The sequence below is a fragment of the Sorex fumeus genome, unplaced genomic scaffold (assembly GCF_029834395.1).
Source record: "Sorex fumeus unplaced genomic scaffold, SorFum_2.1 ptg000018l, whole genome shotgun sequence".
Lineage (NCBI taxonomy): Eukaryota > Metazoa > Chordata > Mammalia > Eulipotyphla > Soricidae > Sorex > Sorex fumeus.
The window spans coordinates 25382346-25404053 of record NW_026606075.1 but is presented as its reverse complement, the minus strand read 5'-3'; the positions used below and the strand labels follow the sequence as shown (position 1 = coordinate 25404053).

At 43.7% G+C, this 21708-nt stretch overlaps 1 protein-coding gene across 1 annotated transcript in view; it reads left to right on the top strand.

The window, feature by feature from the left end:
* The window catches only part of SV2C (synaptic vesicle glycoprotein 2C), a 171882-nt gene extending 150820 nt beyond the window's left edge, over nucleotides 1-21062 (top strand). The window contains exons 6-12 of the mRNA XM_056112502.1: nucleotides 694-804; nucleotides 1366-1454; nucleotides 7033-7197; nucleotides 10677-10810; nucleotides 13494-13697; nucleotides 14632-14791; nucleotides 20774-21062. Coding sequence (XP_055968477.1) covers nucleotides 694-804; nucleotides 1366-1454; nucleotides 7033-7197; nucleotides 10677-10810; nucleotides 13494-13697; nucleotides 14632-14791; nucleotides 20774-20957 — 1047 coding nt within the window. The 3' untranslated portion in view covers nucleotides 20958-21062. The remainder of the gene's footprint in view (nucleotides 1-693; nucleotides 805-1365; nucleotides 1455-7032; nucleotides 7198-10676; nucleotides 10811-13493; nucleotides 13698-14631; nucleotides 14792-20773) is intronic.
* Nucleotides 21063-21708: the final 646 nt, after the last annotated feature.

Here is a 21708-nt window from a genome sequence, read left to right as displayed (position 1 = left end):
GGAGTGATTAACACCATACATGTTTTTGCTCTTTTGAAAATAAATTGTTTAAATAATAAAGAGAAGAAATAGGTAGTTGGGGTAGGTATGGGGATAGGGGAAATGGATGAAGGGCTTCAAAAGGTAAAAAGTTCCAAGCTATAAAGTAAAAAAAGTCAGGGACCGAAATTGTAGTACAGTGATCAGGGTGCTTGCCTTGCACACAAAGACCTAGGTTTGAGCCCTGGAACCCCATATGGTCCCCCAAACCCTACAAAGAGTGATTCCTGAGCACAGAGCCAGGAGGGAGCCTTGAGCACTGCCAGGTGTGGCAGCAAAACAAAATAAAACAAAAAAAACACCATAAAATAAAACATCATAGGACTATATTAGACATCCACAGTGGTTACTGTAGATAATAATTCCATGTTGTATGTTCAAAAGTTGCTGAAAGAGTAGATCTTAATGGACCTCATCTCAGGGAAAATATTATAACTAGATATGGGGAGATGTTAACTACACTTTTGGGGTAATCATTTCACTATTAAGTACTTGATCAAATACCAAGTTATTTAAGTTGTCCACCTGGTATAGGCCACATTTTATTAATGCTTTTGATCAATTACACCTTAAGAGAGAGAAATATTGGAAGTTTAAACTCAGCCTTCAGAGAGAGGAGGACTCAGCAGTTTTTGCTATATTGATCTTTTACAGGTAAACAGAATTAAAACCCCTAAACAGATAGATGAACTGATTGAAATTGAGAGTGACACTGGAACTTGGTATAGGAGGTGTTTTGTTCGGATCCGCACGGAACTGTATGGAGTAAGTAACCAACCTGCCCTGTCTTACTGACCAATTGGTGTATCTGAGGTTAGTCTGAGGCAGGGTTGACCAGACTAGCCCCATAGGCCCTTTTGCCCAGGACCCCCTGTGTCCTGGATTAAAAAGCAGGTCAGAGAATCCCTTTGGGATGAGCTTCCCATCTCTGGGAAGGAAGGAGAGAAGCAAGGGGTTGTGGTAGTGGGTGTGTCTCTGAATTCCTGATTCTTTGTCCACTGGTCTTGAGAAGCTAAACAAAGGAAACTCCAGGAGTAAGGCCAGTAACTCAAGTAGTGTAAGACCCTGAGTTTGATTCCAGGCTCCCCAGACCCCTCTGAGTACCGCCTGGTGTGCTCAATGGGCCCTAGCACTGCCAAGTGTGGTACATTCTAAAATTAAAATTCCAATATTTATGTTTTTGTAGTCATTAGCATTTACATTTATGTTTAAATGGATATCATCCAAAGATAACTCTGTATTAATTTGGTTAAAGTAACTGGGGGTGTGATTATCTAGATAACCGCATTTAAAAATAAAAAACATTATGTTTCTACTATTTTACAGATTTGGCTGACTTTTATGAGATGTTTTAACTACCCTGTCAGGGAAAATACAATCAAGCTCACAATTGTTTGGTTCACTCTGTCCTTTGGGTAAGTGATCCTTCACCCCTTGGTGAGTAAGATTGTTTCATTTCCTCACAGAAATTCCCAGTCTTGCTGCACTTTTGTGCTGTTTGATGCTGTTAACCTGCTGAGAAAGAATATTTGTCACCTTAAATTTGCTGACAATTGAAGTTTTTGCAAACCATCTTTTTTTTCTCCTGTCATGAAACTAGCTTGTCAAATCGGTGAATAGTATGTGGTATCTGATGGTTCCCAGAGGATTTGTCTCCCATCTTTTGCCACCGCCACTTCTCTGCTCTCCCTTCCTCATTGCTCAGCTGCAGCCTCAAGCCTTTGGTCTTCCTTGAACATGCCTCACCCTGCCCACCTCAGCCCTTTCACTGTTCTCTGCCCACAGACCCTGCCTGCTTATCTCCTCACCTCACTTACTCAGGGTCTTTCTCCCAGGCCACCCTCTCAGTGACACCTGCCCTGAACAACTTTAAAATGACAATGCCACTGCACAAATCTCTCTCCCTCCCTCTCTTTTTCTCTCTCCCTCTCGCTCTTTCTCTCCCTCTCTCTGTGGCTCTCTCTCTCTCTCTCACTCTCTCTCTCTCTTTTTAGGCCTTACCCAGCGATGCTCAGGGGTAACTCCTGATCCTGGCTGTCCTCAGGGGACCTACCATATGGCATGCCAGGTCAGCTGTGTGCAAGGCAAACGCTCAATCCGTACTATGGCTCCAGCCCCTACTGCACTTTCTTGCCCCTTCTCCACTTTATTATTTTGCATTCATATATTTCCATCTACCTTTTATGAAAGCATGTTCTTCCTTCTGTAAAGTTCTTTCTTGCTCCCTTGGGAAGCTCTTTGAGAACAAGATTTTAAGCAGTTCTATTCCCACTATGACTATGTAATAGGTGCTCCAAAACAGTGTTGTCAAAGGAATTAAGTTATCTAAGTAAAGAGGGTGTGAGGATGGGTGGAGTGATAGTACAGCAGGTAGGGCACTTGCCTTGCACCCAGCCAACCCAGATTCAGTCCCCAGAAACCCATTCGTTTCCCCTGAAGTACTACCAAAAGAGTAATTGTTGAGCTCAGAGACAGGAGTAATTCTGCCGGGTATGGCCTCCAAACAAAAAGCAAACAATTAAAAAGGAGATAGGAATAAAAAGTGAGAATTTATCTATTGACTTTCGAATGTATGTATACAATTCTCATTTGACCTAATTTGTGTTTGATTTTTTTACATATCAAATCTTATTGATTTGTCACTGACTTACAATACTGTAAAATTAAAAATTTCAGGTGTATAACTTTAGGTCATATTCAACAATATCTTCAGATCAGTTGACTCCGGGGGGGGGGCGGGGGGGGGCTTTTTTGAGTCACAGGGCTTACTCCTGGCTTTGTACTCATGAATTACTCCTGGCAGTATTCAGGGGACCATATGGGATGCCAGGGATCGAACCCAGATTGACTGCATGCAAGGCAAATGCCCTTCCCACTGTACTATCACTCCAGCCTCAGATTAGTTGACTTTTTTTTTTTTGCTTTTGGGTCACACCCAGCGATGCACAGGGGTCACTCCTGGCTCTGCACTCAGGAATTATCCCTGACTGTGCTCAGGGGACCATATGGGATGCTGGGAATCGAACCTGGGTCGACCGCGTGCAAGGCAAACACCCTCCCTGCTGTGCTATCATTCTAGCCCCTAGTTGACTTTTTTCTTTTAACTCTTTATTTGTGTATTGGTTTGGGGACCACACCCAGCAGTGCTTAGGGCTTAGTCCTGGATCTACACTCAGGAATTACTCCTGGTAGTGCTTGGGGGACCATATAGGATGCTGGGGATCCAACCTGGTTCAGCCACATGAAAGACAAACACACTCCCTCCTGGCTGTCCCATGGCTCAACTCTCAGATCAGTTGACTCTTATTACTTGATATAACCTAGCATTTTATATGCAAGTTCCACCTCTAAATGTCCTTAAAATAGGAGTAACTGGGACCAGAGAGATAGTACAGTAGACATTGTGCTTGCCTTGCATGCAGCCAACATGTCTTCAATTCCTGGCATCCCATATGGTCCCCCTGAGCCCCACCAGGAGTGATTCCTGAGTGCAGAGCCAGGAGTAACCACTGAGTATCGCCAGGTATGGCCCCAAAATCAAAGAATAAAAAATAAAAATAAACAAAAAAGGAGCTATTTCAAGTGATCCATCTTTCTCAGTGCTATTAAATTGGGAGGGAGAGAGGGAGAGGGAGGGAAGAGAGAGAGAGAGCTGAGGAAAGTGGGGTAAAAAGAGCTGGCATCTCCTTCTGCTGTGTAACTTGGGCATATGCTAAGTTTTTGTCCTATTTTAGAGTTCAGTTCTAGAAAAATCTTTAGTCTGTGAAGAAAGATCAGGCTGAAAATAAAGCATGGATTAAATACCTACTATGTGCTGAACACTGGCAAGGCACAAAGAGACAAGTGAAGCAAGTTCAAAGTCCATCTCTCAAGATGTGAAGCATCCCATAATACTCACCAGATTTTATATGTTTGCTTCTTTACTTACTGATCATCTCTTAAGCTTTATGATTTCCTCCCTGATGTGCTGAAAACCACATACAGTACCTATCATTGAGAGGCTATTCAGTAGATGTTGGCAGCATCCATTCGACAATTAACTGAAGCTCCTCCACATCATCCATGATAGATATTCCACAGTAGGATAATTCCATCATTGTTGGGATTTTTTACACCCACCAACTGGCCCCCTGGCGCCGTGTAATCCCATCAGCGGCCAAGACTCAGAGACTATAAAAACCAGCTCCCAGAAGAAGAACAGTGCAGTCTCCTGCCCCTGCGCCTGACTGTCCTCGCCGCCGGGGCCCCTTGGAGGGGAGCGGGTTGAGCTTTCCTCCCCGCCCCGACCAGGGCTCCGGCAGCCAAAGACCTCCAGGACCAGCCACCACCATGCTGAGACCACTCTCCGCACACATGAAGGTACTGGCAGAGGGACAAAGTCACGCCGGTTCCGGGACCGAGATCTCCAAGCCTACTCGGATTTGGGCCGAGCATCCTCCACCCAGATCCTCCAAATCCCAGTAGGCGGGGGTCACACCCACCAACTGGCTCAGAGACTATAAAAACCAGCTCCCGGAACCACGCGGCCATCTTATTATGACATCTTATTATCTCATTCCTACTTTGTTTGTTTTTTTTTTAATAGCTATTTAGTATTTATTTTTTTTCTTTTTTTATTAGTGAAAAACCATGAGGTACAGTTATAGGCTTACAAATTTTGTGCTTGGGTTTCAGTTATACAATGATCAAGTGCCCATCCCTCCACCAGTGCCCGTCATCCATCCCCATGGGTCCCAGCATCCCCCCCCCACCCTCATCCCCCCCCCCCCGTCCCATCCTGCCTCTGTGGCAGGGTATTCCCCCTTGTTCTCTCTCTCTTCTTTTGGGTACTGTGTTTTGCAAGAGAGGCTTTGAGTGGCAATCATGTTTGGTCTTACTTTGGACAAACTGGCAGGCTACCGAATGTAGCCTGCCCACATGCCAGAGTCTGGCAAACTCCCTGTGGCGTACCCAATATGCCAAATACCAGTAACAATGATGGGTCTCATTCTCCTAAAGAGCCTTGAATATAATCTCCGGGCTAGGATGAAGGAGACGTTACTGGGGCCTGCTCGAGGCAATCAACGATTAACAGGATGATTTGTGATTTGTGATTTGTTTGGATTTTTCAGATGTTTTCCTGTCTGCCTTGAAAGCAGTGCTATTTGATGTTACCTTTCCTTTCTGAGTCATTTCTTATTTATTAGACACCAATCTTACTCTCCCTCTCTCTCTCCCTCATCACTCCCCTCTGTTTGCATCTCTCCTCCCAACCACCACACATACACACACACACACACACACACACACACCAAACTAACTTATGATCAATGAATAAATGAAGAGACGGGGTTGAAATATATAGAATCCTGGAATGAAGATGTTTGGGGAATCCTGTTGATAATGACAGTTAAAAACTACATAGTTCTTACTTACTATGTAAGTAAGCACTTACTATGTGCTAGTATTTTACCTCCCATTTATTTAAACAGCCACCCAGGAAGGTGTATGCTATATCATCTCTATATTAGAAACAGGGAAAAGAGGATTAGATAAATGACCCCAGGTCACATGACTGGTAAGAGACAAGACCGGAACTTGAACTTATCATGTCTACCTGTGCTTATAGCCTCATTTCCCCCTGCGTAACCAAGTATAACAGGAAAAACTAGAACAGAGCTTCCTAGTTCTACTACTTTTGTTCTTATTTGAATCACCTAGAGAGCTTTTAAAATTCCAAATGTCCGTCTTATGTTCCTAATAATACATTTGAGGGCTAGACCAGTGTTCTTTGACCTCTTCACACATTTGAGCCAGCTCCTGCCCTGCATACTAGACTACAGACCTGCAGTTCTAAGCAAAGCAGTAGACCAGTAATTTGCAATCTTTCTCCACCTATGGATGAGTACTCTGCCACTATCCTAGACCCCAGAAATCTCTGAGGAGGGGATCCAGGCTATAGTATTTTTGGTCTGTTCAGGTGATTCCAATGTGCAGTAGACTTGGAGCACCACTGAACTAGAGCAATCCTTCTCACCTGCAGCCTCCACGGCCAGAGTTTCTGATGTTCCAGGTCCAGGAAAGTCATGTGAGTTTCTAGTCAGTGCTGCTGGCCCAGGGACTCTGCAGAGGGAGGCGTAGCTGCCCAGCAGCATTGCCACACAGAAGTAGCCCCATGAACCATCGTAAATTTTCTGGCATCCACAGTTGGAGAAAATGAAAAAAAGTAAAACCAGAAAACAGGTGAAACTGACTAGAATAATTATTTAGCTGATTATATCTGCAAATCATCATTTCATCATACGTCGATATAAAAATGAGAAATGGCCCATTTTGCATTCTGTTCTTCATACATCTTCAGTGTGGTTCTGTGTACTTGCAGTACATCAGCATAGCTGCATTTGCACCACTTGGGAACCACACGTGGTTAGTGGTTACTACACTGAAGAACAACCGCGGAATTCAACTGTTCCCTGTTAGAACGAAGGCCTAGAGGGAGACTGTGGATTTTCAGATAATCACCTGAATGACTCCTTTCCCAGCCTTGAACAATGTGGAAAAGGGATTCTGTCCCCTGGCTAGCAGTCTCATCATGGGGGGTGGGGAATAGTGAACAAGGTCATTTAGGTTTGGGGAGCACAGAAGTTGTATTTCTACCTAGAAAGTTGAGGTTCCTTGGCACAGCTAGGGTGATAAGAAAAACATCCCATAGGATCTCATCACAAAAGATAGTGCTTTAAGGTACATTTATTCCCTAAAGGGGGGGGGGTGGGGTTCAGGGATTAATTGAACTTAATTCCACAGGTGATCCCAGATCATCTCTCTAGCTTGATGTTTGCAGGCTTCATTGTGGGCTGAGAAGGTGGTTAAGATTACTCTCTGATGATTTAGAATGTTATAAAAACCAGTCAGAATCAGAAGTGCTTTTCGGAAAACCACCATCTTTAAAATTGTCTGTGAGGTCCTTGTTGTTCCTTGTTGCCTTTACAAACTGTCCTCTCCTTGTCTCTGCAGGTACTATGGACTGTCTGTATGGTTCCCTGATGTCATTAAACATCTGCAGTCGGATGAATATGCATCATTAATTAGAAAGGTGCAGAGAGAGAAATATGCAAATTTCAGTATTAATTTTACAATGGAAAATCAGATTCATACTGGAGTGGAATACGACAATGGCAGGTCCAGAAACTTTGAAATAACTTAATTTGTTAAAAGTTTAATTCTTATTATTGGCCTTCGTTGCAAGTTTTATTGCCTACTTTTGTTTTGTGTCAGCCTGAATATGAATGCTTACAAATGAGTTTAAGAGAAAAAGTTACACATGTATCCATTACTTCTCTTAAAACTTTGTCTGGGGGGAAGTTCATGCACAAGTCAATCAGCTTAATCAGTGGCTGAATAAATAGCAGTACGCCTACATTAAAAAAAAAAAACTTTGTCTGGGGACTAAAGAGATAGTGCAAAGATTGCCTTGTATAGAACCAACCGTAGTTTGATCCCCAATACCATGTGGTTTGTTATGCACTGCTAGTAGTCCCTAAGTAAAACCAGGTGTGGCACAATGCCCCTTTTCAAAAAAAAAAAAAACTGCTGCTAATGATCAATGAAAATTTAGAGAGACCTAGAGAGAAACAAAGTTATGAAAGAGACTTTGGAAGTGGGACAAGTATGAGAAAATAAGATGGGTTTTTTTGTTTTTTAATTGGAGAAGTCTGAGCTGTAATCTGACTGATCCTTCTATTCTTGGAAAAGAAGACTCCATTTATAGTTCTCCCTGCACTGTGCTGAGTCAGGAACTGGAAGTCATTCCAAAGAGATGGCTCAGTGATGAGTGCCTTCTTTGCATACAAGAGGCCTGGAGTCTAATTCCTGGTACCACATGGTCTCCCTAACACTGCTGGGAGCAACCTCTGAGCACTGCTGGGCATGACCAAGGACAAAGAAGTTTATTTTTTAAAAATTGGGGTTCAGTTGTTTAAGAAAGCTTCAACTAAAGATGAGCTAAAGAAAGTTAAGTTACAACTGAAGACCATTAAGGACTTTGAAAACACATAATAAGTGGGACTGGAGCAATAGTACAGAAGGGAGAGTATTTCCCTTGTGTGCTGCCAATCTAAGTTTGATCCCCAGCATCCCATAATATGCGCCCCTGAACACCTCCAGGAGTAATTCCTGAGTGGATAACCAGGAGTGATCCCTCAGAATCACTGGGTGTGGTCCAAAAACTAAAACAAAAAAAAATGAAACAAAAGTTTAAAATAGAGAATAAGTTAGCAAATGAGATTTCTTTCATTGAGTGTGGATTTGCAGTGGCTCAATGCAGAAAATGCATAAAGCTTATGAAAGTGATCTGGTTCATTCTTTCAGAGAAGGAAAGGGATGGACAAGGTTATTTGTTATCTTCATTTTTTTTTCCCCCAAGAAAATCATTGCTGGTCTGAGTTCTCAATAGTCTATATCATTCTTCTGACACAATCCAAATTTCAAGTGTGATCGAAGTGAAAATCTAAAATAATCAAACAATTTTTCAAGGCAAAAACCAGTTAGGAAAGATGAAAAAGAGTTCCCTGGGATCCATGATTTGAGGCAGAAAGAGGAAAGTGACCAATGTGGGGATAATTGTTTGAACTGGCAGTTCCGGGAAAGGCCTGACCGTGATCTAGACCACAGAGGGTCACCTTCACTCTCCCACAAAAACGTGCCTCAAGACTGTACTTGTTTTTTGGCAGAAATCTTAGAGCCAGGACTCTATTATAATGCTAGGGTGAAAACTTATTTACTTACTTAAAAATTCTCCTTTCTCCCTTAGAAGTGTCTAATAAATGTCTGTGTCTTTGACTCACGTTTTCCAATAATATTTTTAATAGTCTAAATTGGCTATCCAGTCATTATGAAGTATATAAATTAGCATTATAATGACTAATAATAGTGATACAACCAGTAAAACCAAGTCTTTTAAAAACATTTATTATGGAAGGTGATAGAATTTGAGGTTGGAGGCTCCCAAGAAAAGTTTGGAGGTCTGGGCTCCTCCCAGCAATTCTTGGCCAACTGGTCAAGCAGTTCAGTGCAGAGACCTGAGGATGTGGTGCTGCTCGGATCCTGCAGTGCTGGTGACTCCCCAGGTCATCGGAAGCACTTACAGGCCTCCAAGGCTGCACCTGGCCATGCTTGGGGCTCCATGTGATCAAATCAGGGCTGGCCACATGTAAGGCTTAATCCCCTATTTATCGTCTCCCCCCCCTCCCCCCCCCCCCCCCCCCCCGCCGGGCCCTGTGGTCAAATTTGTGTGTGTGTCTTTCAAGGACATTTAAAATCCCATTGCCAATTTTGTTTTTCAAAATTAGTTTTGCTCTCCAACATCTTGATAGGAAACTCTTTAGTGGTACTGATGCAGAATAACCTCCAAGATAGACTCCCCAGAGAACAAGCCAGGTTAGTGTCTTTCTTATTCATATAATGTTCCTTGGAACATGCAGGAGGAACTGGGAACTGAAAATAGTGGTTCTCTCCAGGCAAAGGAGTTAAGCGACTTGAAGATATATGTGTGAACACTTAACTTTTACCTTTCTCAACATTTTGAATTTTGTATAATATGTACTATGTGTATATATTATCCATTCAAAAAATAGAAGTATTTGCCCTTTCTAAATCCAGTTTCATTTCAGAGAAGTGGTCATCATCAAACATGCCGTTATTATGCCCCTTCCATGGGTAATATTATGGTTCAGGTAGTGTTTATTCTGGACCCTGGAATAGGTTGAAACAAGATTGTTTTAAAGCAGTTGGTCTGTGGCAACTATACACTTGGAACTGACATATGCAATTAGGCATGAGAGTAAGGACAGTTCTTAAAGCACTTGATATTTTCCATTTCTTTCTATTTTCAATGACCCACTTTTAAGTCAACAAAAAATGTCTCTGGGCAGATTTCATCTTTCTACACTTATCTAAAATATGCAGAGCTTTCTGTCATTCTAGCTAGGTCAAGGAATACCTGTTGGCTGTTAAAAGAAAAATACTGTTGGAAAGAATGTGACCTCTGAACTTCTTGACCCCTGAGTCCATCCTTCCACACATAAAGGAAGCCAGCTTCAAAAAATAAAAAATAAAAAAATAAAGGAAGCCAGCTTCTCATACTCTCTCTTCAGGACAATTGGAAGTCCCTACACTTGACTAAAGAAGTCTTGTTTGTGTTTTCAGTTGAGGAAACAGACTTTTATTCAGAGTTAGTAGAGGAGCACATCCTCAAATGGAGCCATTAACCCCAGAGACAGGATTTTCCAGTAAAGACATAGGCAGAGGAACAAATATTTTAGGGTTCTAAAATAAAGGATTAGCAGTCACAAGTAATCTCTAAACTATCAACCCACAGTTGCACGAATCACAAAATACCTTAACAATTTTGTAAAATCCCAGTGATGTTATCTTGAATTTCATCTTTTTTCTAGTGGAAAAATCATATTTATGAGCAATGGGATCACCAGAGTAGCACAAGCTCCATAAGGCAAAGGGGAAAGCTCAGAACTTAGAATGTGCAGAAACCATTATAATGAGACTTCAGAGTTGGATGATCACATTTCCCAACTTGTGTGCCTTCACCTCGAACCCTGGTGGACTCAGTCACTGACATAGATTTTTCTCTCTGTGTTGGACAGATTCCTTGGGGTCAAGTTCAAATCCGTCACTTTCAAGGACTCAGTGTTTAAGGCCTGCACCTTTGAAGATGTGACTTCACTCAATACCTACTTCAGAAACTGCACTTTTATTGACACTGTGTTTGACAACACAGGTAAGTGTCTGCTCAGCCCTGCCTCTGCCTGGGGCCTCTTCCAAGGGCACGGCATGGGACAGAAATGTGATATTCATGTGTCAGTGTGGGCCGAGGCTGTGAGGGGAGAGGAGATTAAAGTGAAATGAATGGATTCCCTACATTAGGTTGGATCCAAGTTAAGCTTGTATTGTCCTTGATCAGAGTTAACACAAATGTAATTTGAAAGTTCAAAGTTAAAAGGGGGAAAAAAAACTTTGCAGCAAAAGAATAGCCTGTAATTTATTTGTTTTGACAATCCTGGTTTCAAAATTTGGTGTTTTCATTAAACATGCCTGAACTGCAACTGACAGAGATGGACAATTGCAAGACTATACTCGGTGAAATTCAGGTTTTTCACTCAATCATTTAATGGAATCTGGAAAAGCTCTCAAATGGGGGGAAAAAATTGAAGAGGAGGGAAATATTGATTAAGCACCTTACCCTATGCTTCTTTGTACTGTTGCTCATTAAGCAATCACCAGCTCTTTCATTTTAATTGCCAAGGCTTAGAAAAATAATTTGATCACAGTCATAGACTAGTGATAGCTGACTTTTTATATGCATAAAGGGGCCAGCCATACCAAGTGATGCTGGGAATAGAAAGGGCCCCACTATTCAATACTCAAACCAGCACTGTGGTACTTGGATGTTAGGGACTATTTTGTTTAACAGTGCTATCACTTCTTACAAACCAGCATTTCTCAACTTGGGGAAGTAGGGCAGGGGGCATATCGGGTTCCCAAGATATTCCAAGGATATGGAGTTCCCGAGATATTACAAGATACTCCTAGATATCTTAGGGTTCCCAAGATAGCTACAAGACACTCCTAGGGGACCACGGGTGGGAAACAAGGTCGGAAGGGACCATAGTTGGAAAAACTGTTAAGAAACATTGGTCTAAACTAACCATCCTCTGCTTTTTGAAACTTCCATGAGCTCACAACATAGACCATAAGAAATTGTTTGAGGCTCACCCCCTTTTAACAGAATCCACAACTTTTTGCAACCTCTCATGAGAGACCTAAGTTAAAGAGCAAACCAACAGTCCTGCTAATGACCTTCAGAGGAGGCCAAGTCTGACTCCTTGGTAGACTCTTGCCCTGAAATTAGAGTTAGTCTCAAGGACCCAAGGAAAATTCTGTTCCTTCTCTGTGCCTCCGAAGCCCATAAAATGGCAATTATAAGTCTGATTCATGCACATTTTGAAACAAATTGCCTTTGTAATTGCAGTAGGGAGGCCATTAGTACTATAACCATCACCATTATGCAACATGATCATTAAAATGAAGTTACATTATAAAAGGGGTAAACAAATTAATTCACAGTGGGCCAACCATAGGCATCATTCAGCCTCTTTGTAAACCCGGCCTTCCACAGGCAAAGACCTACACAATCAAGTCAGCCCAGGCCTCAAAGCCATCCAGGGGGTAAAATAGAGGATTCCTTTTTTTTTTTTAAATTTTATTGAATCACTGTGAAATAGTTACAAACTTTATGTTTGGGTTACAATCACACAATGATCAAACACCCATCCCTCCACTAGTGCACATCCCCCACCACCAATATCCCCGGCATATCCCCCCTTGCCCACCCTCCCCCTGCCTCCATGGCAGACAATATTCCCCATCCTCTCTCTCTCTACTTTTGGGCATTATGGTTTGCAATAAAGACACTGAGAGGTTAGCATGTTTGGTCCTTTATCTATTTTCTGCACACATCTCCCATCCCGATCGATTCCTCCAGCCATCATTTTCTTAGTGATCCCATCTCTATTCCAGCTGCCTTTTCCTCTTTGCTCATGAGGCAGGCTTCCAGCTATGGAGCAATCTATCTGTTCCGTGTGTCTACTGTCCTCAGATGTCAGCCTCATGTTATGTTGTTTTATACTCCACAAATGAGTGCAGTCCTTCTATGTCTGTCCCTCTCTTTCTGACTCATTTCACTTAGCATGATACTCTCCATGTCTGTCCATTTATAAGCAAAATTCATGACTTCATCTCTCCTGACAGCTGCATAGTATTCCATTGTTTAGATGTACCAAAGTTTCTTTAACCAGTCATCTGTTTTAGGGCACTTGGGTTGTTTCCAGTTTTTGGCTATTGTGAACAGTGCTGCAATGAACATATAGGTACAGATGTCATTTCTACTGTGCTTTTTTGCATCCTCGGGATATATTTCCAGAAGTGGTATTGCAGGGTCATATGGAAGCTCAATTTCTAGTTTTTGAAGAACTGTCCATATTGTTTTCCAGAAAGGCTGGACTAGTGGGCATTCCCACCAACAGTGAAAGAGTGTCCCTTTTTCCACACATCCATGCCAGCACTGGTTGCTTTTGTTCTTTTGAATGTGTGCCAGTCTCTGTGGTGTGAGATGATATCTCATTGTTGTTTTGATATGCATCTCCCTGATGGCTAGTGATGTGGAGCATTTTTTTCATGTGCCTTTTGGACATTTGTATTTCTTTTTTGAGGAAACTTCCGTTCATTTCTCCCCATTTTTTGATGGGGTTGGAGGATTTTTTCTTGTACAATTCTACTAGTGTCTTGTATATCCTGGATATTATAGAGGGTTTCTTTTTAAAATTCTCAGCAGATTTCCTACACTCTATCAGGAGCTGCATGGTATCGGGGGCTTGATGCTTTGTCCTGTTCTGTGTCTACAGATTTTGAGCCATATAAATTCATTGACAGTGAGTTTCAAAACTGCTCGTTTTTTCACAACAAAACGGGATGCCAGATCACTTTCGATGATGACTACAGTGCCTACTGGATCTATTTTGTCAACTTCCTGGGGACATTGGCAGTGTTGCCAGGGAACATCGTCTCGGCTCTCCTGATGGACAGAATTGGGCGTTTGACCATGCTAGGTAAGTGCTGGGTTTCAGGTCCACCTATAGGAGCCTCCCTGCAAGCCAGAGGGTATGACTCTCCACCACACTCTCTAGCCCCATAAAGGTTCACATCCTAGGGCCGGAGCGACAGTACCAGCCCTAGGATGCTGCTTAAGTTCATGGTGTAGGGTGTTTGCCTTGCACACAGCTGACCTGAGTTTGATTCTCGGCATCCCATATGGTCCCCCAAGCACCGCCAGGAGTAATTCCTGAGTGCAGAGCCAGGAGTAACCCCTGAGCATCACTGGGTGTGACCAAAAAAGCACTGAGCACTGTAGCACTGTCTTCCTGTTGTTCATCGATTTGCTGGAATGGGCACCAGTAATGTCTCACAACAAATTGTGAGACTTGTTACTGTTTTTAGCATATTGAATACGTCACAGGGAGTTTGCCAGGCTTTGCCGTGCGGGCGAGATATTCTAGGTAGCTTGCCGGGCTCTCATGAGAGGAGTGGAAGAATTGAACTCGGGTCGACTGCGTGCAAGGCAAACGCTTTACCGGCTGTGCTGTAGCTCCAGCCCAAAAAGCAAAAAAGAAAAGAAAAAAAAGATTCACATCCTACAGACCTGAGAAAGTCCTTCAGATCCTTCAGTAGACTACGTTTTGGTGAAAATTACATCGAATAACATTTCCTTTGAGCAACTTCCATGAGCTCACGGACTGAAAAACTAATTAGGTGTGACTAATGTGTATTTTTCCACTTAAGTAGCCAAGTAATTGATATGTATTTCATGCTCCCTGTGCTCAGAAGGCAGTTAGAGAGGCAAACATTTCATACAGGTGGACATGGATGCACCTTAGCTTTCTGCAGCCCCCTCCACAGCCCACCACCCACCCATCCCTGGGATCTTGAAGCCCCTAAGGGTCTGGCTCTGAAATGACAAGCCTTTGGTTTGTTTTTTTTGGGCAGGGGGCTCTATGGTGCTCTCAGGGATCAGCTGTTTCTTCCTTTGGTTCGGCACCAGCGAGTCCATGATGATCGGCATGCTGTGTCTATACAACGGATTGACTATCTCGGCCTGGAACTCTCTTGATGTGGTCACTGTGGAATTGTACCCCACTGACCGGAGGTATGATGACAAGGGTATCTGGGAAGAGCTGCTTAAGCTCATGGTGTCATTGTGAAAAGTCATAAAAAGGAGCCAAACTGACATCCCCCCAACTTCCCCGAGAAATCTAAAATGAGAAAAATAGCTGTCTTCTGATAGTGTCAGTTTCACCTGTATTTTTTGGGAAAAAATAATCTTATATTGGATCAGGGAGATGGCTCAAAAGACTGGGTCTGTGCTTTATATGCAGAAGCCCCCTGTACTGCTCCCTGAGCACTGAATTGGAGCTAGTACCCGCCTCCCCAACACACACACACACACTATAGGATGAGGCATAGAAAAAAAGACAGGAGGGAGGGAGAGAAAAAAGGAGGGAGGGAAGGAGAAAGAGGAGATGGGAGGGAGGGAAGGAAGTTAGTTGCTAGAACAACTCACAGAAATCAAGAAAGCACTATATTTACTATTATTATTTATTAGAAATGATAAAGATGTACATAAGATAAGGTCCATAAAAGCCCAGTGGACAGACATCGCTGTCCCTGAGGGCATGGAGCATGACCCCTCCCTCCACATGGGTGTATTCACCAATCTGGGAGTCCCTGCACCAAGTCATTTAGTACTGATGTTCAACCTGTTGTACCCATGGAATAGTGAAAATGGGAGAAACATGTCATGTACCACTAAGACAGAACTAAAAAGCATTATAATTAAAAATAAAAATAATTTTTATTTACCTAGGGATGTGGCTCTGCAGTAATGGACACTCCTTGCATGTGTCAGATTTGGGTTTGATCCCTGGAACCTCAGAAAAAAGAGTACTCTTATATCCATATTTTATATTTATTATAATAGTACCACTCTCTGAGCAGGTATATACCATGTCAAGTGCTAATAACTTTAATGCGTATGGGCAAGAAATATCTGAGACTGACAGTCTCATGTTCTGAAAGTTGAAATCCTCTGGTTTAAGAGTTTGCTGAAATCATTAGATAGGCGTGACTGATCACATCATTGGCCATTGCGGAGTAAATCATTGAGTTTATTGAATTAAACTATTGGGTTAATCTATTGAGTTAAACTATTAACTGAAGAAGAGCACAGTCCCAGAACCCTGACCATGCTACCACCTACAGTGCTTTCAGCCCTCTCAGCAGTTGGAGATGCAGAGAGAAAATACAGCCCATTTATTGGGTTTTTAGGACTGGCTAGAATATGAGCTGTGATGCTCCATCAGGTCCAGAGCACTAAGGAAGTCAGTGCCTGGTATAAAAAATTCCCACCCACGAGGGATATTATCCATGGTGGTGGAAAATGGGCACTGGTGGAGGGATGGGTATTTGATCATTGTATAATCGAAACCCAAGCACAAAAAATTGTAAATCTATAACTGTACCTCATGGTGTTTCACAATAATAATAATTAAAAAAATCCCACCCACATCCTCAGACACCGACATGGGGATTTGAATCAGGGCCGGCTACATGCAAGACAAGAACCTTACTTCATGTACACTCTCTCCAGGCCCTCAACCGTTTTCTAAAATGTTTGGGCCACACCCAACTATGCTCAGAGCTTCCTGCTGGCTCAGTGCTTGGGGATCACTCCTAGGTGGATTTGGGAGATCATACAGGGTGCTGGGGGGGTTGAATCACACTCTCTCCAGCCCTACCATTTTGTTGTTATTTTGTTTGGGGGTCATACCTGGCAGTGCTCAGGGATTACTCCTGACTCTGCACTCAAGAATATCACTCCTAAATAAAATTTTAAAAAATAATATCACTCCTGGTAGTGCTCAGAGGACCATAGGAGATGCCAGGGATCAAACCTAGATCATCCACATGCAAAACTGCACCCTATACATTGTACTATCACTCTGCCTCCCAGCCTCCACAACTATTTTTTAATCCTCCTTCCTAGATCTCAGAGCAGGGAGCATTTACTATGTGAAGTAAAGAGACCCAGTTCCCAACTAGCTCAGAACTCTGCACAGACCCCCTTAGCCCTACTACCCGCCCAGTAGTGTGCTCCTGCCTCCTTCTGCCACCTCCTTCTTTCCCTCACTCTCGGCCCTGCTATTCCCCGCTCATCCCAGGCATCTGTGAAGTGGTCCACTTTAGTGTTGAGCTAGTATCAGCACAGTTTCCCTGAATGTCAGCCAATCTAAGCCCCACCCCTCAGGACAGGTCTAATTTAAAGAAGTTCCAGATCTCGAACCCTGAAGGTCTTGAATCCTGGATCTTCTTCTAGCTAGTCATGTGACCTCAGGCACAGCCCACATGGCTGTGCCTCAGTTGTTTAGATATGCAGTGAGGAGGTTGACGCAAATGCTATCTTGGGTTCATCGTGGTTCTAGAATTCTCTTCACCATGACCATCTGGCATTCCCCAGTGGTGATTGCCATCATCCCTTATCATACATTCCCTATCATAAAGAGCTCACCTTTGGCTGTTCTTAACATCATGGGTCCAGCTCTCTTCTCCAGCCAACCTGTATTCCATCTGTGGCCCTGCACCCCACCTCAGTTTTCTTTATAGGTCTTAGCATTTTATGTTTATATTTCCTGTGGCCACTCAGAAAATGTTCAGTCCTTTATGTCTCTGGAAGTTAGAAGTAGACAGTATGGGCATGAGAAATAGGTGTCCCCTTTATTCATAATCTCACCCCAAGGTAAAATATTACTGTGGAAGCAAAGCCCACCTGAGAAACCAGCAGACCCCCAAACAGTCCCTCAGGGTGCTGTTGGCGCCAGAGGAGCCCATCTGTCTCCCCATGGGACCAAACAATAAGGCAAGCAGCGTGAAGAGAACATGAAGTGCTGATGGGCCCATGAGAATTGGGGGCTGATCACACAGCAGTGCCCATGTTTGGGTCAAGGTACAGGACCCAGGGGCAGGATTGAGAGTCCTGAATGGTGGCACCATTTCACTGGGCTGAGGTTGCTGTTCTTGGAGAATGCTTTTCTGTCTGTTGCACTAAGGAGAGAACATTCTTCCCACCCAATGGCAGGGCCAAAGCCATAGTACAGTAGGGCATTTGTGTTGCACGCAGCTGACCTGGGTTCAATCCCCAGCATCCCACATGGTCAGCTAAGCACCACCAGGAATAATTCCTGAGTTCACAGCCAAAAGCAACACCTGAGCATTGCCAATTGTGACCCAAAAAGCAAAAAACACACACAAAACAAAACCCATTCAATGGCATATCTTGAATACCACTCATATCACCAATGAAAAAATTGTCTCCATGTTATCACACCTCATGTGGACTTCCAAGTTGTTTCTTAAAGCCCTGAATAACCATATCTGGCCTGTAGATTCTTGATGAACTTGCTTTAAATCCTATGGGTACTTATTGCCAATGACTTTCAATGCTATGCTAATTTTAAAGCAAATTGCCACCCATATGTGATGCCATAGAATGTTAAGTTTCATGTTTATTTGCTCTCTTCCCCCACTACAGAAAGCTCATGAAAGGCATATAGATGCTTTGTCTTTCTACTTTATTCCCATAAGTCAAGTGAGTGAGGAAGGAATGGAAGAAATAACATTTTTTTATTCAGTTGTTGAGCCAGAGAAGTAGTACAGTGAATGGGTAATGTGCTTGCTTTGCACAATTCCAATCTAGGTTAGATCCGTGGCATCCTATATCGTCCCCTGAGCACTGCCAGGAGTAATTTCTGAGTGCAGAGTCAGGAGTTGCCCCTGAGCATTGCGAGGTGTGCCCTTCCCCTAAAATAAAACAAAATTCAGTTGTTATGGGTCATGGTTTTTCTTCCTATCTCCCAAGAGCTGTCTGCTCCCACTTCCCTGGAGCTCTGTTAGAACCCCACTTCCTCTTCTCCAGTCTCCACCAAGCAGGTGGTAAACATTTTACCTTGACTGTGTTCCACTGCCTGTTGGCAACATCCAAATGGAGAGATGATCCATGTGATGCTATTTAGTGCCATGACTTGTATGTTTCCCCAATCTTGGAAAGCTCCAAATTCTCCTATGGTACGGGAACAGAAATCCTGATTTGGTGCTACATCAATTTACTTGAAATGAAGCACACATAGAATAGGGCAAACTGTTTTTAATGATTTGGGGAAAGCAGAAAGTAAAAATTATATGCATTGTGTAATTTGTAAAAATATGGTGATGATTGGGAGCACATGAAAGGGAATTCAGAAATGAAAACCATTTGTGTGGGGGGAGGTAGATGTTTTGCTTTGTCATTTCCTTTAATATATAGTAGTGAACCCAAATCAATTTGAAACTAAAGCTTTCTCTGGGAGAAAAGCAAGTTTCTCCACCCTTGGCAATACCTTATTATCACATAAGTCTTCTAAAAACACTAGTGCCTGGACCACAAGTACAGCAGTTGGTCATCACTTCTGTGAGCCTAGCCCAGGCACTGGTGTGGCCACCTGTTTAAAATGCACCAAGTTGGAATCTAGGCGCCTACATGAGGAAGAGTACACTTGCCTGGAAGCAGGAGAGAGGAGGCAAAAAGGCTCCAAGTACTGGAAGGATTAATGACTTCTCCATGGAAAGGGCAGCTCTAGGTTCTGAGACAGCAGCAGTGATGGAAGGAGGCCTCATGCTTTGCATCCATACAGGATTTTCATCTGAAGAACTGTCTTTTTGGTCAATGAAGACAGAGACTCTTTAGCAATAAAGATTGAATCGTCTCATTTAGAAGTTTCAGGTATCAATGGCCCTGGTGTGCCTCTCAGCACTGCTTGGAAGTCTCGGAAAGTTCTGGCTACTCTCAGGGATATGAGAAGATAGCCTCCATATTTTCTATGGTTGTGTGATGCCAGATGTGGATAGCTTGAGAAAGTGTGGTTATTATGACCCAGATGTAAATTCTGTGTGGGTCGTTCCTCAGCTTCAGTGCCAAGGACTTTGTGCAGGAGAATGTTTTCTTTCTTCTTATCAGCAATATACACACCAGCCATTTTCCCTCTCCGGAATAATGCAGCTTTTCTTACTACCTTACAGTGTTTTAGGGGAGCAAACAGTACAGCAGGTAAAGCCTTGCATGCAGCTCATCTGGGTTCAATTCCTGGCATTGAATCTGGTCCCCCAGGAGGGATCCCTGACCACAGAGCCTAGAGTAAGCCCTGTGAAGAGCCAGGTGTTTTCCAAAACCCTCCCTTGCTGTCCACCAAAAAAACATGCTTGGTGGGGCTAGGGCAACAGTACAGCAGGTAGGGCATTTGCTTTACACGTGGCCAACCCAGGTTCGATCCCTGGCATGGCATACGGTCCCCCAAGTACCACCAGAAGATATCTGAGCACACAGCAGTAATCCCTGAGCACTGCCCATGTAACCAGAATTTTTTTTTAAGATGGTAATTTCTGACTAGAAACCAAAAAGGCTAAAGTGGATTTTAAAACATGAAAGCAGTCATTCTCAAAAGACAGACTCACTATATGAGCTTAGTTCTGTGACACTCTGGAAAAGGCAAGATTACAGAGGCGATTTTAAAAAATTGGTAGTCACCAGGGGTGAGGGACAAAGCAGGGATTACTGGCACTCACAGAAATTCTTCACTTCTCTACCTGACACTGCACAAATGGATACGTGATCGTTTATCAAAGTCGGAAGAATGTACCGCAAGGGGGAACTTCAACCTGTGGTTCCTGGTTAAATGTGATAGCCTCTCAGTATCTGTATTGCAAACCATAGTGCCCAACACTAGAGAGAGAGTATGGAGGGAATTGTCTGCCATAAAGGCAGGGGGAGAGGTAGGACTGGGGGGGCAGGATACTGGGAACTTTGGTGGTGGAAAATATGCACTGGTGGAGGGATGGATGTTTGATCATTTTATGACTGAAACTCAAAGAGGAAAGCTTTGTAACTCTATCTCACGGTGATTCATTAAAAATAATAATAAGCCTACTACCATCTGCCCACCTCGTGGTAACAAATGCCCCACATGCTGGAGTCAATAACAAGGAAAACTCACGTCACTTGTGTCCGGAGTCACCTTCTGAACTTTGTCTCTTTCCTTTGCAGAGCGACAGGCTTTGGGTTCTTGAATGCCCTCTGCAAAGCGGCAGCCGTCCTGGGAAACTTAATTTTCGGCTCCCTGGTGGGCATCACCAAAGCCATCCCCATCCTGCTGGCCTCCACCGTGCTCGTGTGTGGGGGGCTGGTGGGGCTGCGCCTGCCCGACACACGGACCCAGGTCCTGATGTGATGCGGTCCAGCCCTGGCCCATGTCAGCTCCCCTGGCGGACAGACTCGAGGCTTCCGGTTTCCCAGATGACCCAGGTGGCTCCATACCAGAACACTCCTACTCCCGCTGTGACTGAACCGTAGATGCACCCTGCCGTGTGACCTTGCACAGTTTTCTTTTGTTTCCGTTTGTTGCCGCATTTGTTGTTATCTTTCCTAACAGGGATGCTGCTGCCTACCAAAAGCCCGTGGAAACCCTTTTTCCAGGCACCCTAAGTCAGCCAGTCCTCCCTGAAGTTCTGCTTGTGAACAGGCCAGGAGCCAAGAAGAGGATCATGTTGCCCACTCCCCATTCCGCCCTCACAGGATATGGGTGTTGGCACATGATGCCCTTTGTGCTGAGGAGAGAGGTTTTCGTTTTCCCTCCAACAGAATGATGTTTCCTGTTTACTTAGCAAAGGACTTCCAGCAATGCTCGCTGTGACAGTAGGACCTTCCAGAGAAATCCTCGGGGAACCAAGCAGGGCTGAGCAAGGCACTTCCAGCCACCCATCTCATAGTTAAGGGGACTCTGCAGATGAGGGAAATAAAGGCTCTGCAGGGAGCGGCCCGGGTCTGCGGGAGCTTCCCAGAGGCCCAGTGAAATGTCCGGAAAATTGGAGGGCAAGGGACCATGGGAGCTTCTGGGAGCTTCTGTGACATGGGGTATGAGTGTGTGTGTGTGTGTGTGTGTGTGTGTGTGTGTGTGTGTGTATCAACATTTTAGGAAATCA